The sequence below is a fragment of the Coregonus clupeaformis genome, chromosome 1, assembly GCF_020615455.1.
Source record: "Coregonus clupeaformis isolate EN_2021a chromosome 1, ASM2061545v1, whole genome shotgun sequence".
Taxonomy (NCBI): domain Eukaryota; kingdom Metazoa; phylum Chordata; class Actinopteri; order Salmoniformes; family Salmonidae; genus Coregonus; species Coregonus clupeaformis.
This window is the reverse complement of record NC_059192.1, coordinates 52,430,099-52,457,283: the sequence shown is the minus strand read 5'-3', so window position 1 is coordinate 52,457,283 and position 27,185 is coordinate 52,430,099. Positions and strand designations below refer to the sequence as shown.

The 27,185-nt window shown below is 41.9% G+C and overlaps 1 protein-coding gene across 2 annotated transcripts in view; it reads left to right on the top strand.

Annotated features, from left to right (window-relative positions):
- The window catches only part of LOC121585973 (ras and Rab interactor 2), a 73,439-nt gene that overhangs the window by 8,575 nt on the left and 37,679 nt on the right, over positions 1-27,185 (top strand). The window contains exons 2-3 of one of the 2 annotated variants that reach the window (XM_045221844.1): positions 4,067-4,153; positions 25,469-25,569. In XM_045221844.1, coding sequence (XP_045077779.1) covers positions 4,106-4,153; positions 25,469-25,569 — 149 coding nt within the window. In that variant the 5' untranslated portion in view covers positions 4,067-4,105. Of the gene's footprint in view, positions 1-4,066; positions 4,154-15,442; positions 15,526-25,468; positions 25,570-27,185 lie in introns of those variants that run through there. The other variant, XM_045221836.1, reaches the window with a different exon arrangement.

Below are 27,185 nucleotides of genomic sequence, written 5' to 3'. Positions count from 1 at the left end.
ATTGTCAGTGATCAGGCATACCACCGTTGTGTCGTTGGCAAACTTAATGATGGTGTTGGAGTCATGCGTGGCCACGCAGTCGTGGGTGAACAGGGAGTACAGTCGGGGACTAAGCACGCACCCCTGAGGGGCCCCCGTGTTGAGGATCAGCGTGGCGGATGTGTTGTTGCCTACCCTTACCACCTGGTGGCTTCAGGAACTCCAGGATCCTGTTGCAGAGGGAGGTGTTTAGTCCAAGGGTCCTTAGCTTAGTGATGAGCTTTGAGGGAACTATGGTGTTGAACGCTGAGCTGTAGTCAACGAACAGCATTCTCACATAGGTGTTCTTTTTGTGCAGGTGGGAAAGGGCAGTGTGGAGTGCAACGGAGATTGTGTCATCTGTGGATCTGTTGGGGCAGTATGCGAATTGTAGTGGGTCTAGGTTTTCTGTGATGATGGTGTTGTGAGCCATGACCAGCCTTTCAAAGCACTTCATGGCTATGTGAGTGCTACAGGGCGGTAGTAATTTAGGCAGGTTACCTTGGCGTTCTTGTGCACAGGGACTATGGCGGTCTGCTTGAAGCATGTAGGTATTACAGACTCGGTCAGGAGAGGTTGAAAATGTCAGTGAAGACACTTGCCAGTTGGTCAGCGCATGCTCTGAGTACGCGTCCTGGTAATCCGTCTGGCCCTGTGGCCCTGAATGTTGACCTGTTTAAAGGTCTAACTCACATCGACTACGGAGAGCGTGATCACACAGTCGTCCGGAACAGCTGGTGCTCTCATGCATGGTTCAGTGTTGCTTGCCTTGACGAGAACATAGAAGGCAATTAGCTCGTCTGGTAGGCTCACGTCACTAGGCAGCTCGTGGGTGAGTTTCCCTTTGTAGTCCGTAATAGTTTGCATGCCCTGCCACATCCGACGAGCGTCAGAGCCAGTGTAGTAGGATTCAATCTTAGTCCTGTATTGACGCTTTGCCCGTTTGATGGTTCATCAAAGGGCATAGCGGGATTTCTTACAAGCGTCCGGATTAGTGTCCCGCTCCTTGAAAGCGGCGGCTCTAACCTTTAGCTCAGTGCAGATGTTGCCTGTAATCAATAGCTTCTGGTTGGGACATGTATGTACGGTCACTGTGGGGATAATGTCGTTGATGTACTTATTGATGAAGCCTGTGACAGATGTGGTATACTCCTCAATGCCATCGGATGAATCCTGGAATATATTCCAGTCTGTGCTAGCAAAACAGTCCTGTAGGCTAGCATCCGCATCATCAGACCACTTCCGTATTGAGCGAGTCACTGGTACTTCCTGCTTGAGTTTTTGCTTGTAAGCAGGAATCAGGAGGATACAATTATGGTCAGATTTGCCAAATGGAGGGCGAGGGAGAGCTTTGTATGCATCTCTGTGTGTGGTGTAAAGGTGGTCTAGATGTTTTTTTTGTGGTTTTTTTTGGGTTGCACATGTGACATGCTGGTAGAAATGAGGTCAAACTGATTAAAGTTTTCCTGCCTTAAAATCACCGGCCACTAGGAGCGCCGCTTCTGGGTGAGCATTCTCTTGTTTGCTTATGGCTTTATTCAGCTCGTTGAGTGCGGTCTGAGTGCCTGCATCAGTATGTGCTGGTAAATAGACAGCTACGAAAAATATAGATGAAAACCCCTGTTAAATAGTGTGGTTTACAGCTTATCATGAGGTACTCTACCTCTACCTCCTTAATATTAGAGATGGCGCACCAGCTGTTGTTGACACACAGACCACCACCCCTTACCGGAGGTTGCTGTTCTGTCTTTCCAATGCACTGAAAACCCAGCCAACTGTATATCATCCATGTCCTCGTTCAGCCACAACTCGGTGAAACATAAGATATTACAGTTTTTAATGTCCCATTGGTAGGATAGACTCCAATGGAGCTCATCCAGTTTATTCTCCAGTGGTTACACGTTCGCCAGTAGGACAGACGGTAAAGGCGGATTATCCACTCGCCGACAAATTCTCACCAAGCACCCTGATCTGCGCCCCCTGTATCGGCGCCTCCTCTTCATGCCAATGACTGGGATTTGGGCCTGGTCCGGGGGGAACCGTAAATATTTAGCTTCCGATTCGTTAAAGAAAAATGATTTGTCCAGTCCGAGGTGAGTAAACGCTATTCTGAAGTTCAGAAGCTCTTTTCGGCCATTAGAGACTGTGGCAGAAAAAGTTACAAACAATGCGGAAAAAACACACAGAATAGCACAATTGGTTAGGAGCCCGTAAAACGGCAGTCATCCCCTCCTGCGCCATTACTAAAAATGCTTCTGGGTTTTCCACGCTCAACAGTTTCCCATGTGTATGAAGAATGGTCCACCACCCAAAGGACATCCAGCCAACTTGACACAACTGTGGGAAGCATTGGAGTCAACATGGGCCAGCATCCCTGTGGAATGCTTTCGACACCTTGTAGAGTCCATGTCCCGACGAATTGTGGCTGTTCTGAGGTCAAAAGGGGGTGCAACGCAATATTAGGAAGGTGTTCCTAATGTTTGGTATACTCAGTGTAGGTTCCTACCTTTTGATGCCATCAACACTAGCAATCAATAATAAGTGCCATTTATTCTCCATTATTTGATTCACTTCTGAATTGACTGAATGTAATTGGAATAGACAGCAACCCTGGCAGTGAATTGTGCTTTGCTATAACTAGGGTTGTTTTTTCCTGACACTGTGACGTAACCTAGAAAAACTCTAGGCCTGTTTTGTTTTTTAATTCATTCTGTTTAGTTGGTCATTTATTTACCCATGCACGGCTCTGAGTCAGTGATTCTGTTTGTTACTGTAATTACCACTCTAGGTTATTTTGCCTCAAATGTCAACCGCAGGAGCTTTCCTGTTTACCCGGCCCTTTGCAGTGTGTGTTTGTTTTAATGCTTTTTGCATGTCTGTACAGTGTGTGTGAGACACACACACACACACACACACATGCATACATATTTTCACATGAAAAGATGGAAAAACATGGGGATGTTTCAGAGCAACAACAACATAAGAGACATAAAAATGAAAGAACTGAGTCAAATCTCTCACTGGCTGTTGGTGCTTTTCAGGAAATACCTTTAATAGCCAACCGAACCTCCTCCACTCCCTCTTTCCCTTTCTCCCTCGCTCTCCTCTGGTATTTCCTGAGGAACGCACCATAACCTGGAAATCTAATCCTGTTCTTTCAGTGGGGGTTTTCTGTCCCAGAAGCTGGAGAGTCCATACTGCAGCGTGCAATGATTGACAACAGTGGTCTGGTCACAGACCCGGAAACCGAGAGAGTGTGGATGTGTGTGAGAAAGTCAGAAAATGTATGTTTGTACAGCCCTAGTCCTGGCTGTCAGATCAAAGCTAGTCTGGGTAGGGCCTGAGCTGCAGGTGTTTTTCCTGGTTTCCAAAAAAAGCAAAACTACCCGTTCACCTTTTAACCCCAAACAGTAGCCACTAGCAGGCGCTATTACAACTAGATAGACAGGTCTGAGACTGAAGTAGTCTCCTACAGTTACGATACAAAACATCAATGTAGAAAGAGGGACTGTAGTCCTTTCAGATAGACACAGTGATGATGGGTTTTATTCACATGCCTGCTCTCTCTGGGCTGCGGGGCTGGAGAGCTGGGGTCTCATTTATAAACGTTGTGTACGCACAAAATATGCCCCAAAACATGCGTGCGCCAGTAAAAGTTGGCATTTATCAAAACTAAACTTGACGTGAGAATGTGCTTATCTTCCCGCAAACTTTAGACCAATGCGCGCACACATTTTCTAGTGGTTGAAGTCTTGCATTGCAAGAAGGCAAAAGTAGCTTAGTAGTAGCCTTGTGCAAATGGAAAATATGCTAACTCTTATTCATAACAAAAGAACAGGTATGCCTAGCTAAATATAATAACAAGATGTAATCATTTGCCATTAGTGAGAAGAGCGAAAAATGTATTTATCTTTGCATTCAAAAATAATAGTTCTGGGTTATATTGTGTTGAACTGGGCTTTACTGGGATATACTAACTAGACAGTACTGGGCTGTGCTGGAGTGTAGCCTACAGGACTGAGAATTATATTATTTTTCTCCCCCGCAGAGACAGACACACAGGCACGACGAAGGACAGGAGGATAGCATGTCCACCATCAAACCCAGCGAGGAGACGAAAGGGAACTACTTCAAGGTATGGAGGGAGGGAGGGAGGGAGGGAAGGGGGAGTAAATGAGGGAGAAGATTTTAATTATGGGGGCGCAAGCGGGAGAAGGAGAGAGGGAGGAGCCTTTTTGAAACTGTCCTTGTGGTTTTTGTTCTGTCGTTGTCAGTATGTCCATCTGTGTCTGTAACGGCCTGTTCTAGTTGTTTTGTCTATTAAGTTCATCAACTGATACTTATTTGAGAGGAAGTTGGGGTTAGTTATGTTATTGAAATAAACAAGTCCCCATGTTCTTTCATTTTCGCCTCTCAATGTCCATGCATCAGATTTATGATAAATACACTCCATAAGTTGTGGCTTACGATAATTTGTCTCTGAGCTGTGGGTTCGAGCCTCCTATGTCTCTGTAGTAACAACATCAACCAAATTTAAGCTGTGAACTCAGTGAAGCTCCTCTTTCAATAGATCTGGGGGTTGGTTATGTGCTGGGACCTGCTTAGCTAGCGAGCCTCTTTAGCCTAAAAATGCTTCAGGGTGTGGGGTGGGGGGGAGTAATTATAGACCTGCACACTCCATACTACCACCACACCTCTCCTCAGTTTTTGTGAAGAGGGGTAGAATATCTACTGATTCCAAATCAACGCTTTATATATCCTCACTCTGAATGGGATATAGGTTACTCTCTAATGAACTGTGTGCATAGAACACACCCTCTATTTTGAGACCAGTCAATTTCTCACACTTTGAAGCCATTCATTTCAGATAGTAAATCAAAGGCTCTGATGGGGTTGTGCATTCAATAGGAGTTACAGTAAGGCTGATGTTTGATAGCAGGGAAGGAGGGAAGAAGAGAAAGGGGGATGAGATGTCAACAAGAAGAAAGACGAGGGCAGATGAGAATAGAGAGGAGAATGAGGAAATAGGAATAGAATCACTAGGTCCACTTCAGACTGATATTCCAGGAATCTGTCTGACTTCAACCTGAGTCTTATCAGTCCAGTCATAAATCAGTTCCTGTTCATGTGGCTTCACATACAAAGAGAAAGATGAAAGGCTATAAACAGTCCTTACCATATGTATTTGGACAGTGAAGCTAAAACATATATTTATTCAAATGGGGGGGACTAGAAACATGAAGTGCTTTTATATCTAAAATATGAGATATGTATGAAAATACCCTCACATAAAAGGTGACATTCTGTATATCATGTCATGAAACATTTGATTTCAAATTCAAAATACTGGAGTACAGAGATGTCCAAATACATATGGTGCTGACATCAATAATAACGTAAAGTTATTACTACTGTTCCCTGAAGGAAGGGAACAAGGTACAACACAGCTATGGGCGAGTCACACTCTCACAAGCTCATCTGAGGAACCTTACAATCACGCCTGACCAGGCCAATTAGAACTCTGCCCCATGGGTAGCCCCGCACAGGTGAATAAATCAGGGGCTATAGTCTCATTCCCTCAATTCACTACCTTGCTTCACCGAGCATAGACAGGGTGGCTTGTGGGAAATAATTGTTGTACCTCATTCCCTTCCTTCAGGGAACAGTAGTTATAGTCATAACTAGGGCTGTTGCAGTGACCGTATTACTGCCAGTCATGAATCATGACCGCAGTCAAATTCCATGTGACTGTTGAGTCACGGTAATCTCCTTTTATGCACTCTGGACATGCTTTGGTAGTACCCAACATGCTAATGACCATCAGGTCCTAATAGCCTGGTACTCAGGGCTCTACTGTCCGTCTAACCACTCTGACATCAATGCAAATGCAATCGGAAATCACATCAAACAACGTCTAGGGGGCAACGTCTAGGAGCAACAACGGCTCAGCCGCGAAGTGGTAGGCCACACAAGCTCGCAGAACGGGACCACTGAGGCGCGTAGCGTGTAAAAACACTCACTACCGAGTTCCAAACTGCCTCTGGAAGCAACATCAGCACAATAACTGTTTGTCGGGAGCTTCATGAAATGGGTTTCCATGGCTGAGCAGCCGCACACAAGCCTAAGATCACCATGCGCAATGCCAAGTCTCGGCGTGGTGTAAAGCTCGCTGCTATTGGACTCTGGAGTGATGAATCACACTTCACCACCTGGCAGTCCGACGGACGAATCTGGGTTTGGCGAATGCTAGGAGAACGCTACCTGCCCCAATGCATAGTGCCAACTGTAAAGTTTGGTGGAGGAGGAATAATGGTCTGGGGCTGTTTTTCATGGTTCGGGCTGGCCTTAGTTCTAGTGAAGGGACATCTTAACTCTACAGCAGACAATGACATTCTAGACGATTCTGTGTTTCCAACTTTGTGGCAACAGTTTGGGGAAGTTCCTTTCCTGTTTCAGCATGACAATGCCCCCGTGCACAAAGCGAGGTCCATACAGAAACGGTTTGTCGATCGGTGTGGAAGAACTTGACTGGTCTGCACAGAGCCTGACCTCAACCCCATCAAACACCTTTGGGATGAATTGGAACGCTGACTGCGAGCTAGGCCTAATCGCCCAACATCAGTGCCTGACCTCACTAATGCTCTTGTGGCTGAATGGAAGCAAGTCCCTGCAGCAATGTTTCAACATCTAGTGGAAGTCCTTCCCAGAAGAGTGGAGGCTGTTATAGCAGCAAAGGGGGGGACCAACTCCATAACTATGCCCATGATTTTGGAATGAGATGTTCGACGAGCAGTTGTCCACATACTTTTGGTCATGTAGTGTACTTCCTTAAATGATTTTGCATGACAATAACCGGCTAACAAAATTTCATGACCACCACAGCCCTAGTCATAACTTTACGTTCCCTTTCAGTTAGTTTACTCGGTACAACACAGCTATGGGGACATGGGCATATCCATGTAAAAAGCCCCATGAGCACTAATGCGACGTTCATAGGAGCACATTAAACTTGGTGTCAAATGAAAGCTAAGAGTCTATCTTTTTTTTAAATTAAGGCATATATATGTTTTTTTCAACAATTTTCAAGACAAAAAATTACAAATTATTAAAGGCTTTGATTTCTGGTCAAACAGATGGAAAAGGGGTCTTAGAAAACATCTGGTAGAAAAAGTCTTAAGGGATTAGAAATGCATCAAAACACTGTTGAAGTAAAGACCCCTGACAACTAATATCAACATTTATTTAGTTTTGCAGAACTTATTTGCCTTCTATAAGTTTAAGAAATATTGGATAGTGTCTTGTCATTCTGTTACCAAAAACCCACATATCTTTAAGATATTTTGTAAGCGGGAGGATAATGAAAGTTCACAGAAGAAACAAGTGAAGGTAGTCCTACCAATTTAGGGAGTGTTTTTACTGATAACAATTTGGTTTATAAAGTCATTAAAACGTGTCATTCTGTTACCAAATCGTTAACAGGATGACTAAAAATATCTGTAACAGAATTGACTGCAATTGAATTGGCTACAATGGGAATTCATAGTAGTCACAAACCACACCTGTTACTTTCATCCACTCCACTGGCATACTGTAATGTTCAGCTCAACTGTTTCTTTCTCTTTCTGTTGTGTGGTGGTCAAAGCAAGCGTTTGAAAACAGTCTGGACAACTCCTCCCTCTCTCGATCCCTGTCTCCAGGAATCATCATCATAATGAAGATGCAAAATGCATCATTTGATGCAGAACGCATCATCATGAAGATGTGGAAGTTTACAATTTGCTTTTTGAAAGTCCTATATATTGAAAACTTGATTGCTGACATGCAAAATATTTTGGGACTGTATCAGCAGTGGACCAATATAATTTTTTTCTCTTCTCCAAAATATACTTTTTGAGTGGATTATTCCTTTAAAGTCACCTTTCCCGGCTCTTACTGGCACCTACCCATAAGCTCCCTCTTTTATTTACATTTACATTTGAGTCATTTAGCAGAGGATATTATCCAGAGCGACTTAGTCCAAATCTGAACCAATCATAGAAGTCCGTTTCAAGTTTGGACAGCACAGTACAGTAAATTAAAAGTAGAGGTCAGTACAATACAGTAAAGTACACTAGAGTAGTGTATTTTACTGTACTGGACTGAGCTATACTGTAATGAACTCTACTTTACTGTGCTGTACTGTACTCTACTGTGCTCTATAGGGCTGTCCCCGACCCCAAAAAATCTTGGTCGACTGAATCGATTGGTCAACATTTTAAAACATGTATTTTAATAAAAATCAACTATATGCATTGAGCTTGTTAGATGCTTTAAGTGCACTGTTTGATGAAATAAGACACAAATCACTCGAGTGAGCCAGATATCAGGATAACCAGAAGAAAAAAACCTTAAGCTGACCCGATCATCCTCCTCTCACTCCTGCTGGCTTTCGCAGATTGTGCCATTAATCTCCTGAAGTTGCCGGTAATGGGCTACACGAGGAGTTGGCAACCTTTGTCATGTGGAATGCCAAATTATCCTACCATTTCTACTAGGGCTGACCCCGATTTAGTTGATTATTTGGTCGATAGGCTGTTGGTTGACCGAGATTTTTTTTAGTTGAGCAGTAGCAAATTTATCTATGTACTGTATGTATCGGTCTATCTATGCATATGTGCATCTATCTCTGTATCTATTTATCTATCTATATCTATGCGTCTAGATCTATGCATCTATCTATCTAGATCTATGCACCTGTCTCTGTGTATCTATCTCCAGTGCATTCGGAAAGTATTCAAACCCCTTGACCTTTTCCACATTTTGTTACGTTACAGTCTTATTCTAAAATGGATTAAATAATATTTTCCCCTCATCAATCTGCACACAATACTCCATAATGACAAAGGGAAAACAGGTTTTTATAAATATTTGCAAATGTATCCAAAAAAACAACAACATAAATACCTTATTTACATAAGTATTCAGACCCTTTGCTACGAGACTCCAAATTGAGCTCTGGTGCATCCTGTTTCCATTGATCATCCTGAGATGTTTCTACAACTTGATTGGAGTCCACCTGTGGTAAATTCAATTGTTAGGACATTATTCGGAAAGGCACACACCTGTCTATATAAGGTCCCACAGTTGGGGATCTGATAGTATTTCTGATTGGCTTAACGCACCACCACTAATGAGTTGTGGAGCTTCTCAAAGTGATGTTTTCTTAACCTCAATCAGCAAGCAAACAAGGTCTGTTTTTACATCCATTGAGAATGACAATCGTTCCTCAATGTATTTGAAAAATCTTTCCAGCTCTCTCCCTTTCGATAACCACTCAGTGTGAAAGGGAAAAATGTCATGCTCTGATCCAGTGGAAACATCATAAAATAGGCCTACCTGATTACTTCTTATCAGTGCTTGACTTGGACTGAAATAGGTTCCGCTACTCATTTTGGGTACTGTTTATATTTAGGTGCAGGAGCTCCACAATACTTTTTGAGCTAATATTCTATAAGAGGAACAGGAGCTCAAGCAGTAGAACATTTTAGGTATCGGTACTCCGCTCTGGTGAGGTCCTGCCTCTTATCCCTTGCGCAAATAGCCTACAGCTGTGTCTGTCCCGAGCTCACTGGCGCTGGAAATATTTTATACAATGTTGCAAGTTCACTAGCGCAAGCTTTGGGCCTGACCCAAGTTAATAGTTGATGCAATGTTTCAAGTTCGTTGCAGACAGGCCATGCGTAATCGATGTGTTTTATAGGATATTTATAGAATTTTGATTAACCACATGACAATGATTTTGTCGACTTTGCAGTCGACTTTGTTTAACTTTGCAGTAAATGGTTTTTGTTTGGCATACTTTTAAATGAAAAATTGGAGTCTCAGCGTCATTCTGTTATCGTGGAATTGCTCCCATACAATCACGCCCCAAGACGACCACAGCAATAGCAATTGACAACGGCTTGCGACAGACCACCCAACACTCCGACTTGCACAAGATGCGGAAGCCTGGGTATAGTGCACGAAGGCGTGCTGCCTAGTGCCCCCCTTCTGTCCCTGCAGTAAGCACACAGTGATCCACACTGGGAGCAGTGACGTCCAAGCGATAGAACCTCACAAAAGAGTGAGGAGATGCCCAACTGGCTGCTCCACAGATATCATTAACAGATAAGTCCTTCAATAATGCCTATGATGCTGCCATTCCCCTGGTGGAATAAGTGCGGCACCCCGCTAGGTAACCCCTGCCCCTTGCTGTTATACGGCAAGGGAATAGCTTTCACAATCCAGTGGGAGAGATACTGTTTAGAAAGCACTCTACGCGCAGCCAGATTGGCAAAATAGACAAAAAGCTGATAATACGAGCAGATGGCTCCATGTCCGTGCAATGTACAGTGGGGAGAACAAGTATTTGATACACTGCTGATTTTGCAGGTTTTCCTACTTACAAAACATGTAGAGGTCTGTAATTTTTATCATAGGTACACTTCAACTGTGAGAGACGGAATCTAAAACAAAAATCCAGAAAATCACATTGTATGATTTTTAAGTAATTAATTTGCATTTTATTGCATGACATAAGTATTTGATCGCCTACCAACCAGTAAGAATTCCGGCTCTCACAGACCCGTTAGTTTTTCTTTAAGAAGCCCTCCTGTTCTCCACTCATTACCTGTGTTAACTGCACCTGTTTGAACTCGTTACCTGTATAAAAGACACCTGTCCACACACTCAATCAAACAGACTCCAACCTCTCCACAATGGCCAAGACCAGAGAGCTGTGTAAGGACATCAGGGATACAATTGTAGACCTGCACAAGGCTGGGATGGGCTACAGGACAATAGGCAAGCAGCTTGGTGAGAAGGCAACAACTGTTGGCGCAATTATTAGAAAATGGAAGAAGTTCAAGATGACGGTCAATCACCCTCGGTCTGGGGCTCCATGCAAGATCTCACCTCGTGGGGCATTGATGATCATGAGGAAGGTGAGGGATCAGCCCAGAACTACACGGCAGGACCTGGTCAATGACCTGAAGAGAGCTGGGACCACAGTCTCAAAGAAAACCATTAGTAACACACTACGCCGTCATGGATTAAAATCCTGCAGCGCACGCAAGGTCCCCCTGCTCAAGCCAGCGCATGTCCAGGCCAGTCTGAAGTTTGCCAATGACTATCTGGATGATCCAGAGGAGGAATGGGAGAAGGTCATGTGGTCTGATGAGACAAAAATAGAGCTTTGTGGTCTAAGCTCCACTCGCCGTGTTTGGAGGAAGAAGAAGGATAAGTACAACCCCAAGAACACCATCCCAACCGTGAAGCATAGAGGTGGAAACATCATTCTTTGGGGATGCTTTTCTGCAAAGGGGACAGGACGACTGCACCGTATTGAGGGGAGGATGGATGGGGCCATGTATTGCGAGATCTTGGCCAACAACCTTCTTCCCTCAGTAAGAGCATTGAAGATGGGTCGTGGCTGGGTCTTCCAGCATGACAACGACCCGAAACACACAGCCAGGGCAACTAAGGAGTGGCTCCGTAAGAAGCATCTCAAGGTCCTAGAGTGGCCTAGCCAGTCTCCAGACCTGAACCCAATAGAAAATCTTTGGAGGGAGCTGAAAGTCCGTATTGCCCAGCGACAGCCCCGAAACCTGAAGGATCTGGAGAAGGTCTGTATGGAGGAGTGGGCCAAAATCCCTGCTGCAGTGTGTGCAAACCTGGTCAAGACCTACAGGAAACGTATGATCTGTGTAATTGCAAACAAAGGTTTCTGTACCAAATATTAAGTTCTGCTTTTCTGATGTATCAAATACTTATGTCATGCAATAAAATGCAAATTAATTACTTAAAAATCATACAATGTGATTTTCTGGATTTTCGTCTCTCACAGTTGAAGTGTACCTATGATAAAAAATTACAGACCTCTACATGCTTTGTAAGTAGGAAAACCTGCAAAATCGGCAGTGTATCAAATACTTGTTCTCCCCACTGTATGTGTGATACAAATGAAGGGGGTGAAAAAGGGGATAGCTCAAAGGCTAAAGACCTTTAGAACATACTCATGTATGGGCATCCGCTTGTCAAATGTACACTTACTGTTCAGCTGGGCTGAATGAGGGCAGCCTTAGCATTCACCAAGATTCACCAAGATCGGCTACGAAACCCCTACCTGTCCCAGACCTGCTGTTTTCAACTCTTTAATGATCGGCTATGAAAAGCCAACTGAGAGACCTGAGCCCTAGGACCATACGTCGGGACTACCGGCCGTGGTGACTCCTTGCTGTCCCCAGTCCGCCTGGCCTTGCTGCTATTCCAGTTTCAACTGTTCTGCCTGCGGTTATGGAACCCCTACCTGTCCCAGACCTGCTGTTTTCAACTCTTAATGATCGGCTATGAAAAGCCAACTGAGATTTATTCCTGATTATTATTTGACCATGCTTGTCACTTATGAACATTTTTGAACATCTTGGCATGGTTCTGTTATAATCTCCACCCGGCACAGCCAGAAGAGGACTGGCCACCCCTCATAGCCTGGTTCCTCTCTAGGTTTCTTCCTAGGCTTTCGCCTTTCTAGGGAGTTTTTCCTAGCCACCGTGCTTCTACACCTGCATTACTAGCTGTTTGGGGTTTTAGGCTGGGTTTCTGTACAGCACTTCGAGATATTAGCTGATGTAAGAAGGGCTATATAAAATAAAATTGATTGATTGATTGATTGATTGATCAGACACACAGGGCAGCGGTATTTAGTCTTTCAGAGATGACGAAACCAGAGAACCAGACCTTTTTTGTTCCAGTTTTGCTTCAAGCAATAGCGTGAAATAGGTCTGCTTCATGAGGGGAGAAGGGCCTTGGTCAGGGAGGTGACCAAGAACCCGATGGTCACTCGGACAGAGCTCCAGAGTTCCTCTGTGGAGATGGGAGAACCTTACAGAAGGACAACCATCTCTGCAGCCCGCTTGGAGTTTACCAAAAGGCACCTAAAGGACTCTCAGACCATGAGAAACAAGATTCTCTGGTCTGATGAAACCAAGATTGAACTCTTTGGCCTGAATGCCAAGCGTCACGCCTGGAGGAAACCTCGCACCATCCCTATGGTGAAGCATGATTGTGGCAGCATCATGCTGTGGGGATGTTTTTCAGCGGCAGGGACTGGGAGACTAGTCAGGATCGAGGCAAAGATAAACGGAGCAAAGTACAGAGAGATCCTTGATGAAAACCTGCTCCAGAGTGCCCAGGACCTCAGACTGGGGCGAAGGTTCACCTTCCAACAGGACAACGACCCTAAGCACACAACCATGACAAGTGGCATCGGGACAAGTCTCTGAATGTCCTTGAGTGGCCCAGCCTGAGCCCGGACTTGAACTCGATCGAACATCTCTGGAGAGACCTGAAAATAGCTGTGCAGCGACGCTCCCCATCCAACCTGACAGCTTGAGAGGATCTGCAGAGAAGAATGGGAGAAATTCCCCAAATACAGGCGTGCCAAGCTTGTAGCGTCATACCTAAGAAGACTTGAGGCTGTCATCGCTGCCAACAAAGTACTGAGTAAAGGGTCTGAATACTTATGTAAATGTCATATTTCCGTTTTTTTCCGTTCTTTGTCTTTGTGGGGTATTGTGTGTAGATTGATGAGGGGGGGGGGGAACTATTCAATCCATTTTAGAATAAGGTTGTAACGTAACAAAATGTGGAAAAAGTGAAGCGCTCTGAATATTTTCAGAATGCGCTGTATATCTATATGGAGCTGGCCCCTGATTTTATGCTATGCCATTATGCTAGTCAACTCCAGTCTAGCCAACACTGGCCACAGCAGGCATCAGACTTTCCTTATAAAACTCCTAAGAGGTAGAGAAAAAGCCAACCACATCTTATTCTCTTACTTGGTGATTCTATGCCATAGCCTGAAAATATTTTTGTTATGTCAGATTGTTCTGGCAATTCTAACATAAACTTCATTGGGAGGAAGGATGTTTAATATACTTTTTACATTTGTAACACAAACCATGTATAGGCTCTTCACATGCCCCCTGTAAGACCAATGATCTGTTAACCGTACATGATGCAGACAACACCTTGGTGTCATTATACTCCTAGGGACAAAATAAATTGATGCATAAAATTGTAATTCAGAATGTAGCGATACTCCATATTTTAGAGCACACTATTAGGCTAATAGTGTGCTCTAAAATATGGAGTATCGCTACATTCTGAATTAGAATTTTATGCATCAATTTATTCAACATTAACACTTTAGACTACATCACATTTTCAGAGTGGGCTCTCTGCTGCTTATGATATATTTTATGAGCACTACCAACCCAGTGAATGGAAAAATTTATTAAAAGGGAACTCCCTTTGCTGGTGATTTGCTGAAAGTGCAATCCTACTGTGATTAGTTAATGGCCTATAATGTACATTTCTATGTATTAAAATGTATAATTTCTACAAAAGTAGCAGTGAGCCCACTGTGGAAATGTTATGTGTTTTGAAGAGTATATTGTATCAAATAGACGAAGTTGGGATCCTTAACGTTAAGAAACATCCCTAACTGAAAAACTGTTATTTTCCCCGCTTAATCAAAATCACAGTTCATTTATTACAAAACATTGTTTTCCGTGTTATAGCCGATAGGCTATAAAAGCCTGGGGAAGTTGTGTAATTAGCAAAATCATAAATGGTACTTTTGAGATATTCATAATAATATATTTAATGTTAAATTCATGTGAAATGTTTTATTTCAGAATATAGCCATGCTCTATATTTTAGAGCCCACATTCTGCATTACCCTTGGTTTTTAAAAACTAATTGGAGTGCCTGAGTGGTGATCTTGTTAAGGCCACAACCCTCAGCACATGTACGATTCTACCTCCTGCGTGGTACGAATCCCGGCACATACCGGTCCTTCTTTGTGTATCCCTTCTCTTGGTCTCTCTTTCATTTCACACGGTATCTGTCATTGGAAAAACAATGAAATACTGAAGGAGAGTGCAAGTTCACTGGCCTTTAAAATCTCCTTAAAAAAACATCTCATTAGATGTGTGGATGCAAGTTTTACTTATATCTTATGGGGCATTTGTTGCCAACATGGAGGCCAGTTGCAGAACTTCTGGTAAATGTGTCATACTGACTGTCTTCCTGTATAACTGCTGCCTAGTGCAGGAGGAAAGGAATTTGCTGTGCTCTTGGAAACTCTTAGAATTGTGGTTTTCACTATGTTCTTTGACTCCCTCTACCCTGCGCTAGAGCAGCTGAACCAAGTTGCACAACATCTATTCTATATTAAAAAACGGGCCTTTTTTGTTATAGTATTGGGAAATGGAACAAGTGACACTCGTGCTTGTGAGTGTGTATGTGTGCGCATCCATGTATATGTAATTGAGCAATCACATCACTTTTGATTTTCAGGAAGACATTTATCGCCTCATATGAAATGAAAACACCCAGAAGTGACTGCTGGCAAACTGTGGTCTTATTTCTTTACTAATGATGTTAGAATTTTGCTTATTTTACCTATTATTATTTTACACTTTCAAGGTAAGCAGATATTTACACTGTACAGATATAGTGAGCTATTGTAAGTAATTTACCTCAATAGCTGATGTACATTAGCTTATGCATGGAAAATGTGGTTGTTCAGCAACTGTTGTATTGTCTAAATCCTTTGGATTCTAGGGTTAAGAATGGGTTAAAGCTACATTGTCAGTTTTCTATTTTCTGTCTGTGTCTTGGCAGTGAGCTGGAGAGGGACAAGCAGACCCAGTGCTGTGTGTGTTTGTTTTCATTGCGTGTGTGAGTGAGTGCTTGGGTGCGTGTGGTTTGCTGACTGGGGTTCAGTTAGGGTTAGACTATAACAACCCTGTGAGTATTTGTGGAAATGAAAAGCCACTGTAGGAGCAAGGAAAGGCTGTAGAAGAACAGACTCAGCGGTGCTAGGATGGGCTCTGGGGTGCGTGTGAGTCCAGTCCGATTTCACAGTGGTGTGAAATCTGCTCAGTTCATTGTATTCATGTTTGAAACAGTGACCTCTACTGGAGTTGACTGGTTTGGACTTTGTTTTGCATGGCTGTTTATTTCTCCTAGTAAACGTCAGTATCAGTGTTAGATGTTTTTTTTTTTTTTTTTTTTTTTTTTTTTTTACAGACAGTTTATTTCAATTATAATTCCCTGTATCACAATTCCAGTGGGTCAGAAGTTCACATACACTAAGTTGACTTTGCCTTTAAACAGCTTGGAAAATTCCAGAAAATGATGTCATGGCTTTAGAAGCTTCTGATAGGCTAATTGACATCATTTGAGTCAATTGGAGGTGTACCTGTGGATGTTATCAAGGCCTACCTTCAAACTCAGTGCCTCTTTGCTTGACATCATGGGGAAATCAAAAGAAATCAGCCAAGACCTCAGAAAAAGAATTGTAGACCTCCAAGTGTGGTTCATCCTTGGGAGCAATTTCCAAACGCCTGAAGGTACCACGGTCATCTGTACAAACAATAGTACGCAAGTATAAACACCATGGGACCACGCTGCCGTCATACCACTCAGGAAGGAGACGCGTTCTGTCTCCTAGAGATGAACGTACTTTTTGTGCGAAAAGTGCAAATCAATCCCAGAACAACATCAAAGGACCTTGTGAAGATGCTGGAGGAAACAGGTACAAAAGTATCTATATCCACAGTAAAATGAGTCCTATATCAACATAACCTGAAAGGCCGCTCAGCAGGGAAGAAGCCACTGCTCCAAAACCGCCATAAAAAAGCCAGACTATGGTTTGCAACTGCACTTGGGGACAAAGATCGTACTTTTTGGAGAAATGTCCTCTGGTCTGATGAAACAAAAATAGAACTGTTTGGCCATAATGACCATCGTTATGTTTGGAGGAAAAAGGGGAAGGCTTGCAAGCCGAAGAACACCATTCCAACCGTGAAGCACGGGGTTGGCAGCATCATGCTGTGGGGGTGCTTTGCTGCAGGAGGGACTGGTGCACCTCACAAAATAGATTGCATCATGAGGAAGGAAAATTATGTGGATATATTGAAGCAACATCTCAAGACATCAATCAGGAAGTTAAAGCTTGGTCGCAAATGGGTCTTCCAAATAGACAATGACCCCAAGCATACTTCCAACATTGTGACAAAATGGCTTAAGGACAACAAAGTCAAGATATTGGAGTGGCCATCACAAAGCCCTGACCTCAATCCTATAGAACATTTGTGGGCAGAACTGAAAAAGCGTGTGTGAGCAAGGAGGCCTACAAACCTGATTCAGTTACACCAGCTCTGTCAGGAGGAATGGGCCAAAATTCACCCAATTTATTGTGGGAAGCTTGTGGAAGGCTACCTGAAACGTTTGACCTAAGTTAAACAATTTAAAGGCAATGCTACCAAATACTAATTGAGTGTATGTAAACTTCTGACCCACTGGGAATGCGATGAAAGAAATCAAATCCGAAATAAATCATTCTCTCTACTATTATTCTGACATTTCATATTCTTAAAATAAAGTGGTGATCCTAACTGACCTAAAACAGGGAAGTTTTACTAGGATTAAATGTCAGGAATTGTGACAAACTTTTTATTTTTATTTTTATTTATTTTATTTTTTTTTGGGGGGGGGGAATGGATCAGCTTAATATTGCAGATAGATTGTATCTTCTATCAATGTAATTGTCTGCATCACTTCCAATCCCCCATTTTTTTTATATTTTTTTTTTTTTTTATATATATACTCCCCTTTATTACTTTTCAACCCCACCATCCTTTCCCTACTTGGAGTAAATTAGTGAACAACAATGCCCAGGTCTCTACTTCCGGTCTATACTTACTATCTACACCTTATGGACACAGTTAATTTTACAATAATTCTATTATATATATACATATATATATACATTTACATACATACATATATATCATTATTATTATTATTATTATTTATTAATTTTTTGCTCCTGAACTACTTCTACTCTCAACCTCTCCGATCGCTTTTCATGATGTCCATCCGGTTTGCTTCTATATGCCATATCTTTCTAACTGTGCTCTTTCCCAAAAGCTCCCAACATACAGCCTATATACTTATTATGGACACAGTATGCTTTACATTATTAGCTATCTTTGTTATTATTTGTTGTTATTTGTTATTAGTCCCATCCTTCAACTCTATTCAATACCTCCCATCTATCTCTTAACACCATCCATATCGGATTTCTATTTGCCATATATATTTCAACCGTGCTGTGATGTTTTACAATAATTCTGAACCTTTCTATTCTCATTGCTTCTACAGATTGAGAGTTAAAAATAAACAGCTTTGCTAAAAGTATTATTATATTATTGATTGATTGACTATGACTTTTCAGATCACCCAGTAATGCTATCTGCAAGGTTAGTTCCAGGTAAATATTGCAATCCTTTAGCCATTCCTGGACCAGTGTCCAAAAACAAGCTACAAATGGACAGAACCAAAACAAATGGTCCAATGATTCCGTCTCTTCACAGCAAAATCTGCAGAGCTGGGAAGATTGTATCCCCCATATAAATAACATTCTATTGGTAGCAAGGATTTTATATAGTAATTTAAATTGAAAGATTCTAATTTTTGAATCCGTGTCGTTTTGCGTGTCAGTTCATAAACACTATGCCATGGGATCGGTACATCAAAGATCTCTTCCCAACTATTTTGCAATCTATATGGGACGGCTGTCAATCCTTTGGTCCTTAAGTGAAACTGATATATTTTTTTATTTATCACAGTTTTCCTTAACCAATTATGTTCTTTAATGCAAGGCCGACAGACAAGTTCCTTACTTTCTCCCCCTTCCACTTTCCTCTTCCATTTTTGCGGTAATGCTGCCATTATTTGATTGTAATTTTGGGTAGAGCAGACATTTCCATATGTTTTTGTTAGCTGCATGTGCGTCATAACTCCACCAGTCCTACCGATGATATCATTTACAAAGATTATACCTTTTTTTAAACATTCTGTCAAAAAATAAAGGTTTTTTGTCAATTAGTATATTTGAATTTAACCACAATATTTGTTGCATTATTTGTTCTGTCGTTTCTGGAGGATTAAATTGAAATTGCAACCAACTTTCTATGGCTTGTTTTAGAAATAGTGACATTTGGGAGATTATTTCCTTTTCAAATAACTGAAAGTGTGAGGTTGTAATCTGAATAAAGGGAAAAAGGCCTTTCTTGAACATTGGGTGAGACAATCTTACTAATTTGCTTGAGAACCAGTTCGGATTTAAGTATAACTTTTGTAAGACTGAAGCTTTTAGTGATAGGTCTAATGCTTTAATATTTAATAATTTCTGTCCTCCGAATTCATATTCATTATATAAATATGCTCTTTTAATTTTGTCTGGCTTGCCGTTCCAAATAAAATTGAATATTTTTTTCTCATATAATTTAAAAAACTGTTCGCTAGGCGTAGGCAAGACCATAAGCAAATAGTGTTAGATGTTTTAGGTTAGAGGTTGTTATGCAAGTATCTTCTGGTTTGTTGTCTATTAATGGGCATTTTGTCTTGCTTTTCTTTTCTCTGTTTCTCTTTCCTTGTCGTCTTGGTCAGTCCGTAAAGGGGAAGTGGCTCTTCTGAGATTCAGTGAATCATTTTATAGTCAAAATATGGCAATATGCCTGTACATTAACTAATAACCGAAATTAAATTGCTGGTTGTGTGTTAACGTGTCCTGATTGGATATTTCTGCTACAGAGTGACAGAAAAGGACGCAGTTAAACGGTTATAAAGGGTCAATTGCTTGAATGGAATAAATGGAACAGTCAAACGTGGTTTCCATATTTTTGTGTTTGATACTGTTCCATTTATTCCATTCCAGCCATTACAATGACCCCGTCCTCCTAGAGCTCCTTCCACCAGCCTCCTCTGACACACACACTGGGAGGTGACTAGGGCTGACTCCATTTAGTCGACTGGTGGACTGTTTGGTCGATAGGCTGTTGGTCGACTGAGATTTTATTTGTTTAACAGTGGCAAATTGTTTTAGTTTTTTTTCATGGCGCACAAGACACCTGTCTGATTTGTGCCTCTCTCAGTGGACTAATCCATTGTGGAGGCCGTGGGGATGGCACAGTCCATCACTCTGAGACGTGCTACTGAAATTGTATATGGTTATATTACGTAAGAACAATGGTGCAAAGCATAAAAAAATAAGATTTTTTTATAACAAATGCGCTTTTTCCCGCATTTGATAGCAGTCGCTGTCAGAGGTTCTGAAACATAATCTTCAGTGCGCCGTTGAATTGGTGCCTTTCCCTAGACCATGTTGCTATGTGCATAAAAGCAAAGTTAAACAGCATATTAGTGTTGAGAAAAATGTGGTGGAGGCCACAGGTTGGTGGCACCTTAATTGGGGAAGACGGGCTTGTGGTAATGGCTAGAGCGGAATGAGTGGAATGGGATCAAACACATGGTTTCCATGTGTTTGATGCTAATCCATTCGCGCCGTTCCAGACATTTATTATGAGCCGTCCTCCCCTTAGCAGTCTCCTGTGGCAGAGGCAGCAGCGGAGTGAGGAGACAAGGAAACAGCCCATGCCTTAATTGTCTAAGAAAAGTGAGGAGAGAGGAAACCCCAACTTAATTAGGCCTATAGGCTAATCAGTAGCCTAACTGTTAAATGTTCCTGGCTTTATAAATCATCCATATATACTGGGCCTTCAGAAAGTATTCACACCCCTTGACTTTTTCCAATGTTGTTGTTTTAGCAAGTGGGATTAAAATGGATTTAATCGTAGTATTTTGTCAATGATCTACACAAAATACTCTAATGTCAAAGTGGAAGAAATATTCTAACATTTGTCAAATACAAAATGAAAAATAAAAAAGGAATATCTTAATTAGTTAAGTATTCAACCCCCTGAGTCAATACATGTTAGAATCACCTTTGCAGCGATTACAGCTTTGAGTCTTTCCGGATAAGTTACTAAGAGCTTTGCACACCTTGATTGTACAATTTTTAAATTCTTCAAGCTCTGTCAAGTTGGTTGTTGATCATTGCTAGGCAGCCATTTTTAAGTCTTGCCATACATTTTCAAGCAGATTTAAGTCTAAACTGTAACTAGGCCACTCAGGAATATTAAATGTCGTCTTAGTAATCAAATTCCAGTGTATATTTGGCCTTGTGTTTTAGGTTGTTGTTCTTCTGAAAGGACAATGCTGGACGAAGGGACCTTACAGATAATTGTATGTGTGGGGTACAGAGATTAAGTAGTCATTCGAAAATCGTGTTAAACACTATTATTGCACACAGTGAGTCCATGCAACTTATTATGTGATTTGTTGAGCACATTTTTACTCCTGAACATATTTAGGCTTGCCATAACAAAGGGGTTAAATACTTATTGACTCACATTTCAGCTTTACATTTTTTAGTAATTTGTAAAGATTTCTAAAAACATAATTCCACATTGTCATGGGGTATTGTGTGTGTGTGTAGGCCAGTGACACAAAATCTAAATTTAATCCAAATTAAAATTATGCTGTAACACAAAATGTGGAAAAAGGGTGTGAATACTTTCTGAAGGCACTGTATCTACAGAATTAACACAGATCCTGCTTCTGTTGCCTGTTTGAGTGTTTGTTTAATAGCCTACTGATTCAGTGAGTTCCAAGCCTCATGTCGGATAAAGCAGTTTCACAAATTCTGCTGTTTAAAAAAAAATAAGATTGTAATCCAACAGCACCTGTTTGTTACGCATAATACGCACGCAGCGCTCGCTCCTATAGGAGAGAACAGGGCCGAAAGTCATTCGTTTTTGTTGTTTTCCTAATTACTCAGACATCGATAGAGCTAGAGACACCATATTTTATGACAAACCAATTATATATGTCATTTCTAGGGTAAATGAGTTGAAATTTAAATAGACCGAGAACATAACTACCGCAACGTTACTTTTGTACCTGCCAGCTGGGCGGGAGTAACACAACCTTGGGACTAAAGTAACAACCACAATATTTTGCAATCAGACTAAAATGGATCACATAATAGCTATAGTAACCATCATTTTCTCATCTCACTTTAATGGGAATGTAGTAGGAGATGTTTTTCACCATTTATCAATGACTATTCATGCTTAGCCCTACCAATCAGGTGTGCTCCAGCTGTCCTTGTCATGGGCGCTCCGCATGTCGTGATAAAATAACTGTCTTTATTCTCTTCACAAACGGCAAACTCATCATGTTTATCACATTTCTATGGCTTGACAAAAGGTAATTGACCCACAGAATCATAGTGTTTTTTTAACCACTAACCTGTTGATTATAAGCTCAAGTGAATTGCTTAAGGCATAGTTCTAATGATGTCAATTTTCAAACATTCAGTCAAGTTGCTATTTTGTTAACATTATAAAAGCAATATCAACTAGAGACAATGGCATGTGCTTAAATGTTTTTATTTTATTCCAGGTCATCAGTGTTAGGTTCTAAGATTCTGGTACAAATTCCAGTCGGAGTCCGAAGAAAGCTCAGGCTAGATGTATTAAACCACTCAGGGTCATACAGCTGCAAAGACAAAGTATTATTATACACGCACATATATTTGTACCCTCTTTCCAGACAAGACCCCCCCAGAGTCTAGGATATACAATGCATCTCTGTGGCTAGGCAGGTGGTGTTATCGTCCCAACCCGAGTACGGAACCTTTGCATCTCCCGGTCTACTTATCAGTCAGGAGAAGCTTTGAGACTAGGGAGTATACATTCTTGCAGCCTGACTCAGTCCATTGTTAATTATCCGGACTCGTACACAAAGAGCAATTTGAGAAGAAGCAACCCATTCGTACTCAAGTGAATGTAATGATGCAAAACATATTGAGAGAATATAATGATATAAAAACAGTGAAGCTATAAGACAGTGTCATAGGGCAGTAGTTTACAATCAATTAGCTCTAACACATGCCTCCCATCTCACCCTTATGGAAACATTTTGTGTCAGAGACAGGCCCCCTTTGATATATAATTATAAATATACTAAAACATGCTCAAGTCAATTACTAAGTTTTCAACATCAGTTTACATTGTTACTTTCGTCCCACCCATCTCGCTTGTAACTAATGTAAAAAAAAAAAAAAGTATGCTCTGGATAAGAGCGTCTGCTAAATGACTAAAATGTAAAATGTAAGAAACATATCGATATGTAGCTATACCCAGGGGCGTCATTTGGATTCTTGCATTGGAATTCTATTGAATTTTGCTTATGTCACGCTATACCACAATAAACATACGTTCAAATGCTTTTGACCAAGAAGTGACAGGTTCAATGGCACGAAATCGCTGATGCGCTCTATCAGCAACATGGACAGCGCCCTACACTCCAAAGCAAGATTTTGATAAAAAAACAACCAGCTAGACAACAACCAGCTCCTTGATTTTCTGTGGAACTTCCTGAGTAATCGATCATTCCATTCTCCCCGGAATCTTGTAAGATCCCCCTCAAATGCCAGTTGTACTAGTTGAGCTTTCCTCGGGTGTAACATGCTTCTTCGGTGCTGACTGAACACGTTTGTCAAAGGTGGAAAATGAGTTCTCACATGTAGCTGTGGACGCCCCAAAAGTCAGTCCATGTTTCAGTGCAGTAAGCACGGTCGGCATAGCGGAGAGGGGCCCAGAGAAGCATTGCAGGATATCAAGTGGGGTCCATTTGTCCTCATTGGAGCCAGAGCGGGCGATTTCAGTCTGCAAAAACTGGCGAGCGACACTAAACTCAGCTTCCACCAAATCGGCTTTGCTTAGATCCAGCAGTGGTTTCATCTTTTTCATAGATAGAAAGTCATGGCTCTCTCTATTTTCACATCCATTAGGATCCTTGGTCCCATCTACCTTCAATGTGTACCAAGATTCTCCGACTTCTTTAACTATTTCCTCAGTGACAATCTCACTCATGAGCCCTAGGATTTCATTTTCAATATCGTGTCATGTGTATGTGGCATTGCGGGGTATGGTGCTAAACACATTGGCAAGTTCCTTGTCTTTTCGGCGAGTATATTCCATCATAGACCCAAAAAAATCCACTGCCCCTCTTGACTCTATTGCATCCAATGTTCCCCTCAGTGGTTGCTGGTTTGAAACAAGGAACTCGATAATGTCCACAATCGCCGGCAAATACATGCAATTTCTTGCCAGCTGCACATTATAAACAAGTGTTGACCCTGATGTTCCCATAGCACTTTGAACAAATCTTTCTTTCAACAGTGCAGTGCATTTAAAATGCTCTTTGCTTGATGCGGGCGTAGCAAATCCTTTGGTACTATCAATAGCATTCTTCCAGTTAGAATACCCAGCATTGTCTGCGTTAGCATTGGACCCAACACATACTTTCGACATGGGAAACAAAATGCCGCGTTTGCTGTAACCGAGTATTCCAGCCACTCTCTTCCTATGAACCAGTTGTTGCTATTAAATTAATGTTTTTGGACAGAACCTGCGCCTAGGGTGGGATTCTAGGCTAATCTGGGCTGGCTCCTCTGTTCCAAGATCATCAGGAACAGTCGGAGGTAGAGGTGGCTGTAGAGCCATTATCCTGGCGGTGCTTGTGGAAGGGTGGGTAGGCTCTGCACGTGGAGATAGCTGGAGCTCGGCAGCATCATCTCTGCTGGGCTTGGCGGCGGCCCTCTGGTTTGATGCTGATGCTTATCGCTCTCCTTCTCCTTTGTTTGGGTACTTTGGCCAAGCCAGTTTCTGATATCCATCGTGGCAGATTAGCTGATTCGAGTTAGCTAAATAAACTAAGGCTTACAACACTAACGCTTTTTACAGCTAGCTAAGCAGCTAATTAAACTCTGTAGTGGTGGGACGTGAGACAAAGTTGAGTGAAGTTATTCACTTAGCCTACCACAGAGGTCAGAAGTGTTTTTCCCTGCTTTTTATGGAAACCCAAAGGAGTCATACCTAACCGCCCAGTGGCTTTCCATAGCCCCCCTACACACACTGCAGCGCGCTCTGTCCATTGTGCTGACACAGCGCAGCCTGCCACTCGATCATTTTAAATGTTTTGCTATTTTTATATTGGGACATAAAACTTAAACTGAGGGAGAGTGGTACGATTGTGTTAAAGTTATTGGGGGGCCCATTCTACTCAGGAGCACTTCTAGTTTCCAAATCCACAGAGTTGACACTCTAAATCAATTGCTGTCGGGCTCCCTCTTCAGTTATTTGTGTGTCTTAATTATTTAATCAAACAGTGCACTTAAAGCATCAGACAAGCTCAGTGTATATAATTGATTGTATTAAAACACATTCTATATGGAAAAATACACATTTTAACATTTCAAACAATCAATTACTCGAAAGAACAGACGACTCAGTCGAGATAGATATATAATATATATATATATACATACAAATTAAATGTCAGGGACAAAAATAAATATACACACACATTCTCAACTTGTTTGCCTCTTACTCCCTCTCTCTGTCCCTCGTCACTAATCGACTCGTCCTCCTGTCTTTCTGTGCTATAGCTGATCGACTCGTTTGTCTGGGAGATCGGGAATCTGAAGAAGGAGATGGTGCAAAAGGCTGAGGTAGCAGAGGGAGACCCAGAGCCTGTAATACTACAGGGGTAAGTGTGTGTTAAAACCGACAGACAAACTGACTAAAAAAATTGTTATTTCTGTCCATCTGTCTGTCCATCCGTTTACTCTAGTAGTGGTACGATGAGCAGACTTGCTTCAGCCTTTTCATGGGCTGATGTAAAACTAACGTTAGCTGTGCATGTTAAAGGGAGGGGAAAAGGAGGAAGACATTAAAACAGTGATTGTTTCCTTGAGGAACGAGTAGAATTCCCTTTCAGACCACTTTCAGTTTGTAATAACAGATGTTGAATTCATTGTTACTGGATGTTTGATGAGAAAGATTAATGAGGATGATGATGATGATGATGAGTGTCAGTTTGAGTAACGTTGATTGGAGTTCTGTAGTTTCCAGTGTCCACCAGCAAGTGGGGATAGTGTGCTCTGGTCATTCAGGTAGATCAGTTTCATGATGTCATTGTGTTGACCAGATGTCAGAGGGAACGGTGGAAAGCGTATCAGGGATTTCCAAAGTGAACACCAAGCATATTTGTGTAAATTAGATTATGGGTTACAAAAAATGGGTTACAGGTTACCTGATATTAGGTGCATAATGACATGTAGATTAAACTGGGTGTACAAAACATTAGGAACATCTTCCTAATATGGAGTTGCACACCTTTTGCCCTCAGAACACCCTCAATTTGTCAGGGCATGGACTCTACAAGGTGTGGAAACCGTTCCACATGGATGCTGGCCCATGTTTACTCCAATGCTTCCCACAGTTGTGTCAAGTTGGCTGTATGTCGTTTGGGTGGTGGACCATTCTTGATACACACGAGAAACTGTTGAGCAACTGTCTCCTCCCCTTCATCTACACCACATGTGTCAAACACAAGGCCCACAGGCCGAATCCGACCCATTACACATTTCAATTAATTTTGGCCCCCGTAATACCACCCGTAATGCGCTGCACTACAAGTCACAGCAAGCACTGCCAAAGTGCTGCACGCCAAATGGCAGTGCATTGCGACACACACACACCCCTCACACATGAGCCAGCCAGTGCACTGTAATATATCGTCAGTAATGGCACTGACCGAATCTTCTACCAAACCGAAAGTTTAAATGTGTTGGCTAAATGTCCATGCCAAGTTTAGATTCCAACGGGTCATTGCTGTAGCCTACAAAAAATGTCATCTTGGTTGTCAAAAAGTTATATGATATAGGATTCACACGCGGGTATAAATTACTACTAACGTACAATCGGACACACAAGCGAGTGTAAGTGAGTCAACAGTTGAGTCCTCTATGTTATGAAATTACAGCCTGTTGCGCTCGCATCGGTGAATTCAACGTCAATTGCGCTGCTTTAGTGTGTCCCGTTCACAGCTCGCAGCAGAAGGAAATTGTGTAGACACGTGTCACAGTCCTCGCTAGGCTACTAAAATGTTGCAGGCTTCGGTTTTTAAAGCTTGACAATGAATAACCAAAAAACTAAACCTGCAACAAAACACCATGCAAATGAGAAACATGTAAGCCTACTACAGCAACAGTTGAGCAGTAGCCTTGGCTGGCTACAACACATTTTGAGTGCTTCTTATTTTGTTTTAATATGTTAATGCTATATAGATTTATTCCTCTTTTTCGACAGTGTGCGGGTCTC